Source organism: Artibeus jamaicensis, unplaced genomic scaffold, assembly GCF_021234435.1.
Source record: "Artibeus jamaicensis isolate MK-2021 breed Jamaican fruit bat unplaced genomic scaffold, CSHL_Jam_final scaffold_916, whole genome shotgun sequence".
Lineage (NCBI taxonomy): Eukaryota > Metazoa > Chordata > Mammalia > Chiroptera > Phyllostomidae > Artibeus > Artibeus jamaicensis.
Window position 1 is genome coordinate 66,418,430 of NW_026522059.1, and position 19,497 is coordinate 66,437,926.

Here is a 19,497-nt window from a genome sequence, read left to right on the forward strand (position 1 = left end):
CATTTTTTGATCCTATGCCAGAACCATACTGTCTTTTTTTTTTGGTTGGATAGCACATCTTATTTTATTTTGTTTTATTTTTTTTCTTTAGAACCATAGTGTCTTGATTTTTGTTTCTTCACAGTACTTTTGAAAGTCTGTTAATGTAAGTCTTCCAAAATTTTTTTAAATATATTTTTAAATTTTTTTATTGATTATGCTGTTACAGTTGTTCTATTCCCCCCTTCATTCCCCTCCACCCTACCCCCCATCCCCACCATTACCCCCCCTTTAGTTTATGACCATGTGTCTCAAGTTCTTTAGATTCTATATTTCCCATGCTATTCTTGCCCCCCTTCTATTTTCTATCTACTGTCTATGCTACTTATTTTCTGTACCTTCTCCTCCTCCCACTCCCCTGTTGCTAACCCTCCTTAGATCTTCATTTCTATGTTTCCACTCCTGATCTAGCTGTCCTTTTAGTTTGCTTTTGTTTTAGGTGTGGTTGTTACTAACTGTGAGTTTGTTGTCCTTTCACTGTTCATGTTTCTTTAACTTCTTTTTCTTCGATAAGTCCCTTTAACATTTCATATAATAAGGGCTTGGTGATGATGAACTCCTTGAATTTGATCTTATCTGAGAAGCACCTTATCTGTCCTTCCATTCTAAATGAAAGTTTTGCTGGATAGAGCAATCTTGGTTGTAGGTCTTTGGATTTCATCACTTGGAATACCTCTTTCCAGCCCCTTCTTGCCTGTAAGGTCTCTTTTGAGAAATCTGCTGACAGTCTGATGGGGACTCCTTTGTAGGTGACTGTCCCCTTATCTCTTACTGCTTCTAGGATTCTCTCCTTCATTTTAATTTTGGCTAATGTAATGATGATGTGCCTTGGTGTGCTCCTTCTTGGGTCCAACTTCTTTGGTACTCTCTGAGCTTCCTGGATTTCCTGGAAGTCTATTTCCTTTGCCAGATTGGGGAAATTCTCCCTTATTATTTGTTCAAATAAGTTTTCCACTGGTGGCTGTGCCTTTCCCCCTTCTGGTACCCCTATAATTCGGATGTTGGAGCGTTTAAAGATGTCCTGGAGGTTCCTAAGCCTCTCCTCATTTTTTTGAATTCTTGCTTCTTCACTTTTTTCTGTTTGGCCATTATTTGCTTTCTTCTGGTCCACTCCATTGATTTGAGTCCCAGTTTCCTTTTCATCGCTGTTGGTTTCCCGTGCAATTCCATTCATTTCAATTAGTTTCGCCTTCATATATTTGTCTAATTTGTGGCTATAATCAACCAGTTCTGTGAGGATCCTGATGACCAGTATTTTAAATTGTGCGTCTGAGAGTTTTGCTATTTCTTCATCGCTCAGATCTATGGGCTCTGGGGCTTTGAGATCTTCTTGCAACATTTTTGGTCTGTTCTGGCCCTTTAAGTGTGAGAAGCGGTGCCTTGGACTCCCAGGTCGCTGGGTTGTGACGCTGTATGTGGGGGCGTGGTCAGAGCGGGGAAATGGCCACCCCCTCTGCTGTTTCTCACAGCTGGGTGAGGATCAGCATCTTAGGTGGTTCACCTGGGCCGGGCCACTCAGAGTTGCTGAGTTATGATGCTGCATGTGGAGGTGGGGTCAGAGCAGGGAAATGGCAGCGCCCTCTGCTGCCGCTTGCAGTGGGGACCCACCGGGCCGGTCCAACCGCCCACTCCCTCGCCTGTCCGCTGCGCACAAATGTGCGACCACAGTCAACACATAGCACCGCTCCCCGGCTGTCTCTCCCCCCCCCCCTGCTGTCGCTCGCCTGGTCGCTCACTAGGTCCTACCCTGCGCCTGGATTCCGCGCCTCTGGATTCCGCGCCTGAGTCCGTCTGACCGAGACCTCCTGTGCAACCCCGCTTCACCAGCTGCTGGTTTCGCCCCTTACCAGTCAGGCTGAAGAATTTGTTGTTAACGGACTTACAAAAAGTTCAATTTTCCGTGTTCTGGCTGTGTTTTCTGTTGCTAATATTTAATTGTCTCTAAACTTGGTTGTGTGAGAGGGCACGGCACATCCACCTATGCCTCCATCTTGGCGGAAGTCCTCTTTTTTTTTTCAAAATTACTTTGGGTATTCTAGATTCTTTGCATTTCTTTAAGCTTTAGAATCAGCTTGTCTGTTTCTTGAAAGTTGGTGTCTTAATACTGAGTCTTAAATCTGAACATATCTCTATTGTTTCGATTCTTTTATTGTTTTCAGCAGTAGTTTCCAACATTCAGGTTTTACATATCTTTTATTAAATTTGTTCCTAAGAATTTTGTTTTATAACATGATTATAACTGAACAATTTTTGTAGTTTTGTGTCCCAATTGATGGCTGCTTGTGTGTAAAAATGTAGTTGATTCTTGTATACTTAATTTGTATCCTGTGACCTTTCTAAACTTATTAGTTCTGGTCCTTGTTTTATATATTTCTTATGATTTTCTACATAAACAATCATGTAGAGACTATTATTCTTTTCTGATCTTCATGCTGTTCCTTTTTGCTTTATTGCAACAGCTAGGGTCTCCAGTGTAGTGTGAAGAAAAATGGTGAGGTGGGCACTTTTCCTGGTTTCAGAGCATGCTCTGTCTATATCACCTTTCGGTGTGCTGCTGTTAGTTGCACGTTGTGCATAAATGTTCTTCATCAAATGAAGTTCACTTCTTTTCTCAATGTGCTGAATTTTTTGATAATGTTGATTTTTTTCTTGCAATGTTTTTGCGTCTATTGAAGTGATCATATGGTTTTCCTCTATATTCATATAATAGAGTGAATTACATTGATTTTCTAATGTTAAATGTTGCATTTTTGGCATAAACCTCATTTAATTATGATATATTACACTTTTTATATATTCCTGAAATCAATTTGTTGGTGTATTATAAGGGTTTTTATGTCTTTGCTCATGAGGGTCATTGATTTATGCTTTTACTGTAGGGTCTTTAGTTTTAATGTTATGGGTTAATGGTGCCTACATAAATGAGTTGAGAACAATTCCCTCCTTCTGTTTCCTAAGAGTTTTGTAAGATTGGAATTATTTCTTCCTTAAATGTTCTAGAACTGACCAGCGAAATCATCTAGGGCTGGGAGTTTCTTAATAATGAATTCAATTTCTTTATTAACTCTAAGACAACTCTTTTTTTTTCTTAGTCAATTTAGCTGGGAGTGTTACTGATTTCTACAGAGATCAGCTTTGTTTATTATATGTACTTTTACTACACTGTCGATTTCTACGTTTTATTATTCTACTTTTAATTTACTCATTTTCTAGCTTCTTTTTTATTTTGTTCAAATACAATTTTTTATTTTTATTAAGTATATGTTATTAATTATGCTATTACAGTTGTCCCTTTTTTTTCACACTTTTATTTCCCTGTGCCCTGCATACCCATTCCTACCAGCATTCCTCTCCTCAGTTCATGTCTGTGAATCAGATATATAAGTTCTTTGGTTTCTGCACTTCCTACACTATTCTTAACCTCCCTCTATTTTGAACCTACCATTAATGCTTCTTATTCCCTGTACCTTTTCCCCCATTCTCCCCCCTCCGCCTCCCTGATGATAATCCTCCATGTGTTCTCTATTTCTGTGGTTCTGTTCTTACTCTAGTTGTTTGCTTAGTTTGTTTTTGTTTTTTTTAGGTTCAGTTATTGATAGTTGTGAGTTTGTTCTCATTTACTGTTCATATTTTTGATTGTCTTTTTCTTAAATAAATCCCTTTAACATTTTATATAATAAAGGCTTAGTGATGATGAAATCCTTTAACTTGACCTTACCTGGGAAGCACTTTATCTGCCTTTCCATTCTAAATGATAGCTTTGCTGGGTAGAATAATCTCCGATGTAGGTCCTTGCCTTTCATGACTTTGAATACTTGTTTCCAGCCCCTTCTTGCCTGCAAGGTTTCTTTTGAGAAATCAGCTGACAGTCTTATGGGAACTCCTTTGTAGGTAACTGTCTCCTTTCCTCTTGCTGCTTTTAAGGTCCCCTCCTTATCTTTAATCTTGGCTAATGTAATTATGATGTGCCTTGGTGTGTTCCTTCTTGGGTCCAACTTCCTTGGGACTTTCTGAGCTCTCCGGATATCCTGGAAGTCTATTTCCTTTGCCAGATTAGGGAAGTTCTTTTTCATTATGTTTTAAAATCAGTTTTCAATTTCTTGCTCTTGCTCTTCTCCTTCTGGCACCCCTATGATTTGGATGTTGGAACATTTAAGGGTGTCCCAGAGGTTCCTAAGGCTCTCATCATGTTTTTGAATTCTTGTTTCTTCACTCTGTTCTCGTTGAATGTTTAGTTCTTCCTTCTGCTCCAAATTGTTGAGTCCTGGTTTCCTTCCCATCACTGTTGGTTCCCTGTATATTTTTCTTTATTTCACTCTTCATAGCTTTCACTTCTTCTTATATTTTGCAACCCTACTCAACCATTTCTGTGAGCATCCTGATTACCAACGTTCTGAACTCTGCATCTGAGAGGTTGGCTATCTGTTCATCGCTTAGTTCTATTTTTCGAATTTTTGCTCTGTTCTTCATTTAGGCCATATTTTTTTTCTTGGCACTCCTGTTACATTGTAAGGGATAGAACCTTAGGTATTCACCAGGGCAAGGCAACCCACTTGGCTTCCTTTTAGTGCCATATGTGGGGGGAGGGGCCGTAGAGAGAACAATGCCTACTGCTTGGCTCTCAGCTGGCTTTCATTCACTTCCTCTGCTACCCACAAGCAAATTGGGTCTTTCTGATGCTCATTTCCTGGTGGGTAAGTTTGGTACAATCTAGGACCCTGTGGGTCTCTCCAAGGTACTTTCCTGTGAGGCTAGGGGTTTCTCCTACTGTCACAATTCCCGTGGATTTTTATGGTCAGAGGTTTTGAGGCTTTCTTTTCTGGCACTGGAATCCAGGGTTGAGCAGTCTGTCTTCCTACTGTTCCTCCTGTTTATCCACATGCAAATGCTAGATGTACAGCTGCTGCCTTGCCATGCATCTTCTCCATCCTGGCTGCGCATCTCTACCCCTCCTCGCAGTCTGAATGAATGTTTCTTCAACTTCTGGGTTGTTGGACTTCCATACAGTTCGATTTTCTGGCAATTCTGCTTGGTTATTTTTCGTTTTTAAATTTGTTGTTGTCCTTCTTTTGGTTGTGTGAGAAGGCAAAGAGTATCTACTTACCCTTCAATCTTGGCTTGAAGCCAAATTAAATTCCATTTTCTATCTTCATAATGTAAGTGCTGGACTTCCGGCCAAGATGGAGGCATAGGTGGAAACACTGCCTCCTCGCACAACCAAGTTTAAAGACAACAAAACTGACAGAAAATTAAACTGTATGGAAGTCTGATAACAACAAACCATTCATCCAGACCGGTCAGAGGGGTGGAGTCAGCGGCTGGTGGAGAGGAGTCGTGCGGGGAAAAAGTGGCCAGACCAACCCAGGTGCACAGGCGGCAGTTGGCAGATCCCAGGTGTGGGGTGGCAACAGGCAGACCCAGTGAGGGTGCAAGGCGGGCAGGCTGACCATGGTCACACATTCGCGTGCAGATAAACCAGGCAGGTTCAAAAACTGTCAGTGACCCTGGTTGGTGTAGCTCAGTGGATTGGGCGCAGGCCTGCGAACCAAAAGATCATGAGTGGAATCCCAGTCAGAGCACATGCCTGGGATGCAGGCCAGTTCCTAGCAGGGGCCAGTTACCAGCAGGGGACACATGAGAAGCAACCATACATTGATATTTCTCTACCTCTCTCCTTCCCTTCCCTTCTAAAGATAAATAAATAAAATTAAAAATATATATAGGCCAGTGGAAAGAGATGAAACTAAAACTCATTTTATTAAAAAAAAAAAAAAACAGTCAGTGAGACAGACCATGCAACCCAGGGCCCCAGAAAAAGGAAATAAAGCCTAAAAGCATCAACTGGAAAAACTTTGGGGGTTGAGGAGCCAGGAGAGGCTCCCGGCCTCCCAGGAAAGTTCCTTGGGGAGACCTACAGGGTCCTAGAATGTACACAAGCCTACCCACCCAGGAACCAGCACCAGAAGGGCCCAAAGGGAGCAGCAGAGGGGACCAAAATCCAAGAGAGCACAGAACAAAAGCCATTGCCCCTCTCTGACCCTGCCCCCACATACAGTGTCATAACCCAGCTACTGGGTTGCTCCACCCTGGTGAACACCTAAGCCCCTTCCCTCATACATAACAAGTGCAAACAGACCAAAACATTATGGCTGAAGCAGAAGAACAGCTCAAAGCCCCAGAGCCAGTACTTCTAAGCAACAAAAAGATAGCCAACCTATCAGATGCACAGTTCAAAACACTGGTAGTCAGGATGCTCACAGAACTGGTTGATTTTAGTTGCAAATTAGATGAACAAGTGATGGCTAAACTAAGTGAAATGAAGGAAAATGCACAGGGAACCAATAGTGATGGAAAGGAAACTGTACTCAAATCAATGGAGTGGACCAGAAGGAAGAAAAAAATGACCAAACAGAAAAGAATGAAAAAGGAAGAATTCAAAAAAAATGAGGAGAGTCTTAGGAACCTTCAGGACATCTTTAAATGTTCCAACATCCGAATTATAGGGGTAGCAGAAGGGGAAGAAGAACAGCAACAAGTGGAAAAGTTATTTGAACAAATAATAAAGGAGAACTTCCCCAATCTGGCAAAGGAAATAGACTTCCGGGAAGTCCAGGAAGCTCAGAGAGTCCCCAAGAAGTTGGACCCAAGAAGGAACACACCAAGGCACATCATCATTACATTAGCCAAGATTAAAATGAAGGAGAGAATCCTAGAAGCAGTAAGAGATAAGGGGACAGTCACCTACTAAGGAGTTCCCATCAGACTGTCAGTGGATTTCTCAAAAGAGACCTGACAGGCAAAAAGCGGCTAGAAAGAAGTATTCCAAGTGATGAAATCCAAAGACCTACAACCAAGATTACTCTATCCAGCTAAGCTTTCATTTAGAATGGAAGGGCAGATAAAGGGTTTCTCAGATAAGTTCAAGTTCAAACAGTTCATCATCACCAAGCCCTTATTATATGAAATGTTAAAGGGACTTATCTAAGAAAAAGAAAATAAAAAATATGAACAGTGAAAGGACAGCAAGCTCAAGGTTATTAACAACCACACCTAAAACAAAAGCAAACTAAGAGGACAGGAGCGAAACCATAGAAATGGAGATTACATGGAGGGTTAGCAACAGGGAAGTGGGAGGATGAGAAGGGGGAAGAAGGTACAGAGAATAATTAGCATAGATGGTAGGTAGAAAATAGGGGGAGGGGAAGAATAGTATGGGAAATATAGAAGCTAAAGAACTTGTGACTCATGGACATAAACTAAAGGGGGAAATGGTGGGGGGCGTGTGCAGGGTGGAAGGGAATGAAAGGGAAATGGGACAACTGTAATGGCATAATCAATAAAATATATTAAAAAATAATGTAAGGGCTTAGGTTATTGATTTTGGACATGTTTTCTAAATCATTTAAAATGATGAATATTTTTTAAAGCACTGCTTAAACCACTTTTGACAGATTATTTTTTAATTTTTTAGCTAGAAATATTGTCTGATTGCTTTTATACTTTCTTTATCCAAGAATTATTTTGAAGTGCCTTATTTACTTCTGTTTTTTTTTTTTTTAAGATTTTATTTATTTATTTATAGAGGGGAAGGAGAGAGGGAGAGAAACATCCATGTATGGTTGCCTTTTGTGCATCCTCTGCTGGAAACTGGCCTGCAGGGGAGCAGTCTGCAACCCAGGCATGTGCCCTGACTGGGACTTGAACCGAGATCCTTTGATTCGCAGGCCTGAGCTCTATCCACTGAGCTACACCAGCCAGGGCTACTTCTGTTTTTATCAGAGAACATGTTCTGGATAATATCTCTCTTGATTTGCTCTGACCTCTTCCATTGGCCAGCATACACCTATCTTGGTGGGTTATCATCTGTGCATTTGAACGGTATGTGTATCCTGCAGTTGTGACATGAGGATGGGATGCTTGATAGTATTTTCAGATGTTTCATATCTTCGCTGACTTGGTTTTGAGTTCTGTTGTTTGCATGTGAGATGTTATAACGTCCAACTATGATTGTGGATTTGTCTTTTCTATTTGTCCCTTTAACTTTCTTAACATTCACTCCTGGTTTTCAGCAGTTCGACCACATTGTGCTTGAGGATAGTTTTCTTCATGTTATTCTGCCTAAGGTTTGTTTCTCTGAGCATTTTAAATCTTTAAATTATGTCCTTATCCATATAGGAAAATGTGGACATTATTTCTTCAAATATTTTCATGTCCCATTCTCTCTCCTCCTCTTATTCAGATCGATCCCACTTAATCTTCTGATATTGAACCACAGATCCCTAAAACTCTAAGCATCTATCTTACCAACTTTTTTCCTTTATATTCTTTCTATTGAGTAATTTCCACTGAACTGTCTTCAAGTTCACATATTCTTACTTTTGTTAACTCATTTTTCTGTGAAGCCCAGCCAGTAAATTTTTACGTCAGGCATTTTATTTTTCACTATGAAATTCTCTCTTTCTAAAAATAATTTCTATTTCTTTGCTGAATTTTCTTCTCTCTTTATGACAAGCATAATTTTTATATCATTGAGCAGAGCTATGATTACTGTTTTAAAGTCATTATCTCTTATTTGGACATTTGGGTTCCCCCAGGTTAGGTCTTCGTTGATTGCCTTTTCTCAGGAGAGTAGATCATACTTTCCTGGTTCTTCTTATGGTGTCATTGGCTTTTATTCCTGATATTGTGAATGTTACGTTATGGAAACCTGATACTATCATGAATTTCCAAAGAGTTCAGTATTTTTGTTGTGGCAAGCATTTAACTTGGTTTAATTTAAACTATTACTTTGTCTCTTGGGCTGCTGAATTTTGTCCCTTATGGGGCTTCTTGCAATTTCTGTACTGTGTTCTGACTATTCAGAACCCAAAACCTGGTTTTTCTACCTGAATTTAAGACTTTTACCAGGTATATCCAACCTTTTGGTGTCTCTGGGCCACACTGGAAGAAGAAGAGCTGTCCTGGGCTACACATTAGGTACACAAACACTAATGAAAACTATGAGCAAAAAAAAAATGTTTTCAGTAAATTTACAATTTTGTGTTAAGCTGCATACATAGCCACCGTAGGCCACATGTAGCCTGCAGGCCACAGTTTGGACACCCCTGCGTGATACTACGCTTTGTGATATGTTCTCAAGCTAAATACCAGAAAGACAAAAATAACTCATTGTTATTTTCCAAATTGTTAACTCTTCCTTAGAATAAGACTGTTCACCTTTCAGGGCCTCCAAATAGTTTCTGTTCATGGTTTTGTTTGTATTTTTTCCAGAGTTTATCATTGTTACCTTGAGAGAGTCAACCTTGGAGGAACTCACTTGTCATACAAGAGACAGAATACCTGTATTTAATTCCAAACATACTTTATAAACCTTTAATCTTATAAAAGGTCATCATATTTTAGGAGATTTCAAATTTTAGTCTTTTTTAAAGAATTATATTTATTTATTTTTAGGCAGAGGGGAAGGGTAGAAAAAGAGGGAGAGAAACATCAATGTGTGCTTGCCTCTCATGTGCCCCACACTGGGGACCCTGGCCCGCAACCCAGGCATGTACCCTGACTGGGAATTGAACCGGTGATCTTTTGCTTTGCAGGCTGGTGCTCAATTCACTGAGCCACACCAGCCAGGGTATAAAATTTTAGTCTTTTATACCACATCAACCTCTTAACAAACTTTATTGGTTTTTTAATTCTAGACTTCTAGTTCTTTAATAGACAGTGTTCCTGAGAAAGACCTAAGACCAAAAAGAGACACAGATATGACTTCTGAAAGTGACTATGGAAACAGAAAAGAATGTAATAGAAAAATTCCTAGAAGATCAAAAATCCCATATTATTCCAAAACAATTCAGACTATTAAGCACCACAATAAAAACAACAACCCGTTTATAAGGTACGTGTTTCAGTTTTAGAAATTGAAATAAGGCACACGGAAGTTAATATTCTGGCTTCTTCCTTAGTTATCTTGTGGTTGATATTATTTTACTTTTCTAATGCCAGTGATATGAGTTTCAGCCTTGCTAGTTCAGATTTGGTCAGTATGTTCTTATAAATTTATACAGAAAGATACCTTTATCTGTGATAGATTGTCCTTTTGTTGTAAAAAACAAACACTGCCCATTTATCTGGGTTATTGTCTATGTTTGCAGTTGTAATCGTAAAATGAAACAGCCTTTCTTTAAAGAGTTGTATGTAAGATCATCTCTAGCAAACTGTAACAGATTAGAGGAAACTGAAGAGCAAAAGACCGAACTAATTAAAGTGGACAACAGCAGCTCCGAAGACAACACATACCGGGTAGGATTTAAGAGATTCAGGAAAAATGAATGTGAATAATCTTCTTTTTAAAAAGATTTTATTTATTTATTTTAGAGAGAGGGGAAGATAGGGAGAAAGAGAAGGAGAGAAACATTGATGTGTGAGAGAAACATCGATTGGTTGCCTCTTGTAAATGCCCAACCAGGGACCAGGTGCTCAATACAGGCATGTGCCCTGCCTAGGAATTGAACTGGCAACCTTTGGCTTTGCAGACAATGCTCAACCCACTGAGCCATGCCACCCAGGGCGAATGTGAATAGTTTTAAATGAAGTTAGTTCCAGAAAAATAGTTCGTGCTTTTATAAGCACAAAAGATTGTATATATTTCTATTGGAGTGGTTATTTTATTTTTTTCTTCCTGGTTTCTATATTTAGTGTGATATTATTACTTTTATAATTTATAAAGGAATGGAAATTACATGTTTATTTAAGATCAGATTTCACTGAAATTGTGTTAAATAATTATGGAAGAAGAAACTTGTTTAAATTTTCAAATTCCTATTTCTTAAGCAGTGGTTACTAACTTTTGGGCCTCAGACATTTTTAAATATCTAAGGAAATCTAGTGGTCTTCTCAGAGAAGTCTACATTTATGCACACTCACAAAATGTGTGTAAAGTCAGAGACTCTTCCAAAACCCAGTTTTGGACCCATGGATTCCAGATTAAGAGGCACTTAAGAATTTAAAAATTCTTTAGTATTTGCTTTAATCATTTTCAAGTGTTAAGAATTTTTAGTACACATTTATTTCTTTGTGATTTTATTAACTTGCCCTAATTTTATTTGTGAAGTACTTGTTTTGGGTGAAACGTGCACTCTTCTTCCAATACCATAATTGCTTTTTAAGGTGTTTCTCACCTTTCACGCTGTTGATTTCCTCCTTTTATATTCAAGTGTAGAGGCTTTAATATTGAGAGAAACAACAGTAATTGTCATTATGGTCGTAATGGCAGCTAACACTTCTTGAGTGGTCATTCAGTGATGGGCACTGTTAATGTATGCTTCACTTATCTTAATTTGCTTAATTCTCTCACAGCCCTCTGAATGAGATGCTGTTATTTCCATATTGTAAAAGAGAACATTGGGGCAATGAGAGATTAGGTAACTTTTCCAAGTTCACATAACACTACTATTTTCTTTCAGATACTTGTTGAACAACTAGACCAGGAGAGAGAGAAGAGATGGAAAGCTGAACAAGCTGAGAAGAAACTTATGGATTATATTGATGAACTACATAAACATGCAAATGAAAAAAAAGATATCCATAGTCTTGCTCTACTCACCACAAATAGGTAAGGGGAAAGTCTACACCTGGAGCTAGCTTATCATCCAAACAACAGTAAATTCACAGCTGGAATATCTTTGTTTAAACCAGCTATAGTGAGACTAAAACAATGTATGTCAGGGGTGTCAAACTCATTTTCACCAGGGGCCACATCAGCCTCACGGTTACCTTCAAAGGGCCAAGTGTAATTTTAAGACTATATAAATGTAACTACTCCTTGACTAGGGGCAAAGAGCTTGGCGCTACTGCTGAGTAGAAACAAGGTGCCAGGCCAGATAAAACAAGGTAGAGGGCCGGATTTGGCCCTTGTGTTTGCCACCTGTGGTGTATGTGGTTTCAGTTCAAATTGAACTAATTATATTTGAAGATTTAGTGCTTCATCAGCTTGTTGCATAAACAAAGAATTCAGGCCACATTTATTTCAGCCGTCTAGCTGGAGGCATCAGACAGATTAGTAAATCTTCCAGGTAAAACCAGCAAGAGTTCTTGGAAGGAACAGGCTGTTCCTCATTCATACTGCTGGCTCTTTTTTTATATTTTAATCCTCACCCAAGGATATGTTGGTTGATTTTTAGAGAGAGAGAAACATCAATTGGCTGCCTTCCTTATGCACTATGACTAAGGATTGAACCTGCAATCCAGGTATCTACCCTGACCGGGGACCAGACCTGCAACATTGTGTATAGGACAATGCTCCAACTAACTGAGCCACCCAGCCAGGGCTCATGCTGTTGACTTTTAAGCCCACACCTAGCACAGTGCCTGAAACAAATGTTAAGTAAAGTTTTGCAATTGAATAAAGTTCACATAAGATAAAGTTTCATTAACTCATTGTGTTTTTCCTTTTGACACAACATTAGTTTCAGGAGTGGGAAAGAGACATATTTTTCTGCTTTTCAGCCTTTTAAAAAATTTTGATGAGTTAGAAACATGCTTCAAATCTGCTTATCTACTGTGAGCTTAGAGGTTGACCACAGTTTTTGTCCTTTTTTATGTATAATGTACATGTGTGATTTCTACTTTAGGTTAAAGGAAATTATTTTTAAAGAAAGAAATTCCAAAGTGCAACTTGAAATTATGGTTCACAGACTTCAAAACGAAATTAAAAAACTAACTATTGAATTAATTAAAGCAAGAGATCAGCAAGAAGATTACATCAGGCACTTGAGAACCCTGGAGAGAACTTTAGAAAAGATGGAGAGGCAGAAAGGACAGCAGCAAGCAGCCCAGGTATTTTTCTGTTCTGTCTGTTAGTCACTGAGATAACATCCAGTCCTGGCTGTGTACTGAAGCAACTCTGCTTATATGGTAGACTCAGACATGTTAGAATGGGCAAAAATTAAATGGTATGGCAGTTTAGTTTGTGGAGTTACTTCTGAATTAAGGCTCCTGGTACTCACGAGGCAACCAGAAGTCTTGGTGGATATATTGTAAGTTTTTGGGCTTGTGTTTCAAAAGCCAGTATTTAAAGTCTCTTTGGGGCACCTGAAGGTATTACTTTTATGTTTTTATTGAATTTATTGGGATGACATTGGTTAATAAAATTATATAGGTTGCAGGTGTATAATTCTATATTATACCATTTGTATTTTGTACTGTTTTCACCACCCACAATCAAGTCTCCTTCCCTTGCTACTTATCCCCTCTTTACCCACTTTCCCTCTGGTAATCACCATACTGTTTTCTGTCCATGAGGTTTTTTGCTTTTGTTTTGTTTTGTTTTGTTTTTGCTTAATTCCTTCAACTTTTTAACCCCACCTATCAGTCCCCCTCTCCTTTGATAGCTGTCAGTATATTCTCTGTATCTTTGAGCCTATTTCTGTTTTGTTCTGAAGTTATTTCACCTTTTTGGGTGAGAATTTTGAGTAAGATCTGTATGTGAAAAGGAGAGTGTGTCTGATGCTTGTGAAGCTGTACCTCATGTGACCACGGTATCATTCTCCTATGACATTTTGAAAATCAATTTGGGCACTAGGCTCCATTATTTAAAAGGAACTTTTCTTTGGGTGATTGGTATTAAAATAGAAGCAGGAAGAATCTGAAGAATGTAATTGTGTGTCTTCTCCTCAGATGCGGCTTGTTGAAGAGGTGGAACTCAAAGCTGCAGCTGCTGATGAAGAAATAAGCTTACTGCGAACTTCCCTTCATCAAGAAAAGGAGCAGGTACAGCAGCTTCATGAGCTTCTTGCACTGAAAGAACAAGAGCACAGGTAAATGAAAATGAACTGGGAAATGTTGCCATTCAAGTACAGGAAAGAAGCCACTTGATTTCTCCCCACTCCCCAAACACCAGCTAGGGACTGAGCAGTAGAAAGGCCATTGGCAGAGCTCCTGAGGGGATGTGCTTGTCCAAGTCGGTTTCTAATGCAGGTGGCACCTTACAGATACACAGGTGACATTACTGAGGTGTGAGCTACAATAGGGAAGATGTGTTTGCATTTCTGTAAACCCAACACAAAACTGTTTTAATGGACCTCCAGGTCACTACATGTTCAATTATTCCATGCTTTTTACTCCTGTGAAACAGGTATTAACAGACTTTTTTTTGTGAAGGGTCGGATATAAAGTATTTCAGGCTTTGCAGGGCACACCTAACTGCCTTTACTGAAGACAGAATATAAGCCAGCTGGTGTGGCTGTGTGCCAATAAAAGTTTGTTTCCAGAAAAGGGCACAGGCCAGCTGGGTCCACGGGCTGCAGTGTACCTCCTGTGCCATCTGAGTCCGCAGTGATGGGGACACTTTCAGCTGCTTATCTTCTAATACCCTCAGCTAATTCTGTGATTTCATGCATAAATTAAATGTAGATGCTCTGGGGAAAATTGACATCCTATGTGTGGGCAGGACAGCTACAAAAGATTGAGGGAAATAATTTAAAAATATAAAATTTTGTACTTCCTTTACAGATATTTTTAAACTTCTTGTTCTAATTTAAAGAAACCAAAATCAGAAACAATGGATTTTATATTATAAGCTTGATTTAATTGAGAAAAATAGTGGAAAACTCTAAGGAATGAGCTCACATTTAAAGAAAATGTAATAGTTCAGGGATCCTGAACTATCTCTGTGAACCTAGATATGGGGCACACCTCTGATACCCATCCCCACTGAAAACACTGTCAACTATAACTCATAATCCTTCTTTGTACTATCCCAGTTTCTGTGTGAAAGTGAAGAACTCATCTTAAATTAAAATTAGGAAATATAGACTATTTAATTACTATTTAAAGACATTTAAAAGGGAGGAAGATGGTGGCAAGGTAGGAAGGAGCGGGTTCCACTTCCCCCTACACATGGGAGAAAAACCTGGCCGATCTACAAAGAAAGAGAGCAAATAGCCAACAGTACCCCAGCATATATGAAGATAGGAGACCAAAAATTATAGCGGACATTGAAAAACCAGACGGTAAAGAGAGTGCTTCAGGACAATAAGGTCCCAGGGACCAGCACGGGAAGCAGGGCAGCTGCAGCCCCAGGCCCGGCGCCCAACAGTTCTGCCACAGGGTTCTTGGGAGAGACCTGGGTCAACTGCTCCCTCCCTGGCCAAACAAGGTTTGAGCAGCACCGGAAGAGACCTGGTTGCTTGAAGTCACAGAGAGGGGAATAAGGACTAAGTGGCAAAGACACAGGGGCCGTGAGCAACAATGGAGTCTGTGGACACTGGCTGGGGAGAGTTGAGAGTCAGGCCATGATGGGCCCTGACCCCGATAGTCCCTGGTCTGGTTGGGGAATTGGGCCGCGTGAGAGTCCAGGCCACTGTACAGTGGCAGGCTTGAGTTGGAGGAATTTCTCAAAAAGAAAAAATAAAAAAAGAGACACTGGGGAATTCTCCTGCAGCAGCCACTCTGGCCTCCTCCCCACCCAGCTAGGCAGTGCTCCCCAGGTGGCGCAGAAGACCATTTGTGCACTCCTGTAACCCTGGGAAGGGTGCGCAACTGAACCTGAGACACTTGAGGCGGCCTGGCTGAGCTCAGGTGCCTGCAACCCAGGTAGAGTGGTAGAAGGCTCCCAACCCACACCTGTAACCCCAGGGAGAGTGCACTCTGAGGAAGGCCTGGATCCCATACCCAAAGCCCCAGAGAGAGGCACCAAGCTAGCCCTGGGTAGAGTGTGCACCCTAGGCTGACTGAATGCCAGTGAGGAAGGGAGAAAAGCGAAACCAACCACCCCTCAGTTTGCTGCATCCATCAAGACCAACAAAACCAGTTTGGCCAGTTTGAAACCAGCAACAGGATTTTTTTTAAAGCAATTCTTTACTTTTTAATTTTTATTATTTTTATATCTCTCAATTCCATTTTCTTCTCTTTCCCTCTTTCTTGTTTTATTCCCTCTGCCTTTCTTTCCAATTTCATCTCTTCTTCCTTCTTCTTTTCTTTTTTCAATACCCAAGAGTGAGACAAAAAACCCTGGAACTGTGAAAAGACCAGACTTGGGCCCAAAGAGGGGGCATCCCAACAGCTGAGACAGTGAGACAAATTTCACTTTGCTATTACAGAGAACCTGGAAGTTATTGCATATTTGTATTATTATTTTTTATTATTCTTACATCTTTTATTTTAATAGTATTTTGTATTCCTCTTCTTTCTATTTAGACTTCTTTGCTTGGCTGATTCAACTGTATCATTTGTTAGGTTTCCATGTTCTCTCATACTGTATTGCTAATTTTCATAGTGTATTGCTAACTTGTGTTCCATTAGCACACTACTCAAGGTCCTATACTCCCTATTCTTGTTATCCAGATCACATAGATTCTCTCATATGATTCTTGCTCTAATGTTATTGTAAATAATAGCTGTTCCATACAATTGCAAATACTACACAAAACCCCTCTCAGATCTTAGCTTACTTCACGTTTTCCTGAATTCTATTACTATAGTGGTTAATTCTATTCTCTCACACACTACACCTATTTACTATTCTTTACTCTGACCTTACCTCAGAATCTGACTTCCCACAACTTCATTCCCTTCTAGATCGAAGTTACAACCCTTACCTCACCAACAAGAGTCTTATGTTATCTTCAACCTTTCTAAAAAGTAGCTAGTTGGGTGGAATATCACAGTTAACACTATACATAGGCAAAGAATCTCCCATCTTTTCTTTACCGGCTGATACTGTAAATATTATAGAATACTCTCTTGCTGTATTAAACCATTTTGCCTTCCCCTTCAACTGATTACAAAAAGAATAGGTGGTGAGCACCAGGACACCCACTGGAAGAGGCCAACCCAGCAACAAAGGAACCACCAACAGAGAACAACAGAAGAAGGTGAGGGAGGGAGTGGAAGCCACACTAATCTCAATCCAGGACCTATCTGGAAATACAACTAAATAGTGGAGAAATTACCCAGAACAAACAAATGAACAAGAGCAAGAGAGAATCCTCCAAACCTTGTACACATGGCAGAACCAGTTTCAACACAACCTGCCTACACCAGCACAACAAAATACAAGAGGTGACAGACAGAGTGACCCTCAGTTAACCACCTGATGGGAAGAACCCACCAAAGAAAGAACCAACAACAATCAAAGCCCAAAGACAAACAGAGCCAACTTAAACAACAGCCCAAGACCAGTGAGCTTGGGAGATCAAGGAGACTGCACCAGTGAATCTCACAGATATTCTACCGTAGAAGTTCACACCATAAAAGAAGGAAGCCAGAACAAATCAATTGAGGAAGCTGAGGCTAACAAGAAGTATCTCACAAACAATGGGAAGACAAAGAAACAATCCCCAAACGAAAGGAAAGGAGGAAGCCTCAGAAAGAATGTTAGATGAAATAGAGGCAAGTCAATTATCAGATATTGAGTTCAAAGCAATGGTTATCAGGAAGCTCAGTGAGCTCACAGTGAATTACCAGAAATTACAGGAAACTATAATGAACTCATTGCAAACTATATCAACATGAAAAAGGAAATAGAAACTATCAACAAGGGCCCAGAAGAAATGAAGAACACAATATCTCAACTGAAGAACACAGTAGAAGGAATCAAAAGGATTGATGAAGGAAAAGATCAGACAAAGTAGAAAAAAAGAACCAGAAACAGCAAGAAAAGGAGAAAAGGCTCAGAAAGAATGAAGAGAAATTAAGAAAAACGCAGGACAATATGAAACGCAATAATAGCCATATAATATTGATGCCAGAAGGAGAAGAAGAAGACCAAGACATAGAAAACCTATTTGAAAAAGTCAAACTTCCCTAATTTGATGAGAGAAAAAGTCACACAAATCCAGGAAACACAGAGTCCTAATCAAGAGGAACCCAAAGAAGCCCACTTCAAGACACATCTTAATTAAAATGGCAAAATTCCAAGACAAAGAGAGAATCTTAAAGGCAGAAAGGGAGAAACAGGAACTAACATACAAGAGAGCCCCAGTAAGGCTAGCAGCTGACTTCTCAATGGAAACACTCCAAGCCAGAAGAGAATGGCACGAAATATTCCAAGTAATGAGAACCAGAGGCCAGCAACCAAGGCTGCTTTACCCAGCAAGGCTCTCCATCAAGATAGAGGCCAAATAAGGAGCTTGCTAGACAAAAGAAGTCTAAAAGAATACGCCTCCACCAGACCAGCTCTGCAAGAGATGCTAAAGGGACTGCTTTAAGGAGCAGAAGGAAAGAGAGAGAGAGGGCAACAGAAGTATGGAAATGGCAATGAATAAGTACCTATCAATAAGAACCTTAAATGTAAATGGATTAAATGCTCTAATCAAAAGACATACAATAGCTGAATGGATAAGAAAGCATGACCCACACATATGCTCATATGCTGCCTACAAGAGACCCACCTCAGGACAAAAGACCTACACAGACTGAAAGTGAAAGTCTGGAAACAAATTTCCCAAGCTAACAGACAGGAAAAAAAGCCAGGTAGCAATATTCATATCAGACAAATTAGACTTCAAAAAAAGGGCCATAAAGAGAGACCCAGAAGTCACTTCATAATACTCAAGGGAAGAATCCACCAAGAAGACATAAACATTGTAAATATATATATATATGCCCCCAACATAGGAGCACCCAAATGCATAGAGAAAATCTTAGAGGATTTCAAGAAATACTGACAGGAAAACAATTATAGTAAGGGATTTTAACACCCCACTGTCAAAAATGGACAGACCTTCTAAACAAAATATCAACAAAGGTACTGTGGCATTGAACAACGCCCTAGATGAAATGGACTTAACTGATATATACAGAGCCCTTCATCCGAAAGGAGCTAAATACACATTCTTTTCAAATGCACATGGAATATTTTCAAAGATAGACCACATGATAGGACACAAAACAAGCCTCAATAAATTCAAGAACATTGAAATCATACCAAGCATTTTCTCCAACCACAAGGGATTGAAACTAGAAACCAACCCCAAGGGAAAAAACCCAAAACACTCAAAATCTTGGAGATTGAATAGCATGCTATTAGACAGCAAATGGGTCAAGAATGAGATAAGGAAAGAAATCAAAAAGTTTCTGAAAACAAATGAAAATGAACTCACAACAACCCTAAATTTATGGGACACAGCAAAGACAGTCCTGAGAGGGAAGTTCTAGTGATACAGGCCTACCAAAAAAAAAAAAAAAAAAAGAAATGTTTCAAACAAACAACCTAACCCTATTTCTACAATAACTAGAAGAACAACAAAGACAGCCCAGAGCAAGTAGAAGGAAGGAAATAACCAAGATCAGAGCAGGAGTAAATGACATAGAGACTAAAAGCACAATTCTAGGGAACAATGAATCCAAGAGTTAGTTCTTTGAAAAGGTAAACAAAATCGACAAGCCTTTAAGCAGGCTCATCAAGAAGAAAAGAGAGACGACTCAAAGAAACACAACAGGAGATGAAAGAGGAGAGATTAC

The 19,497-nt window shown here is 39.7% G+C and overlaps 1 protein-coding gene across 3 annotated transcripts in view; it reads left to right on the plus strand.

The window, feature by feature from the left end:
* The window catches only part of LRRCC1 (leucine rich repeat and coiled-coil centrosomal protein 1), a 45,011-nt gene that overhangs the window by 7,647 nt on the left and 17,867 nt on the right, over window positions 1–19,497 (plus strand). For all 3 annotated transcript variants that reach the window (XM_053660864.1, XM_037137042.2, XM_037137041.2), the window contains 5 exons: window positions 9,735–9,931; window positions 10,188–10,335; window positions 11,499–11,647; window positions 12,666–12,870; window positions 13,711–13,850. In XM_053660864.1, coding sequence (XP_053516839.1) covers window positions 9,735–9,931; window positions 10,188–10,335; window positions 11,499–11,647; window positions 12,666–12,870; window positions 13,711–13,850 — 839 coding nt within the window. The remainder of the gene's footprint in view (window positions 1–9,734; window positions 9,932–10,187; window positions 10,336–11,498; window positions 11,648–12,665; window positions 12,871–13,710; window positions 13,851–19,497) is intronic.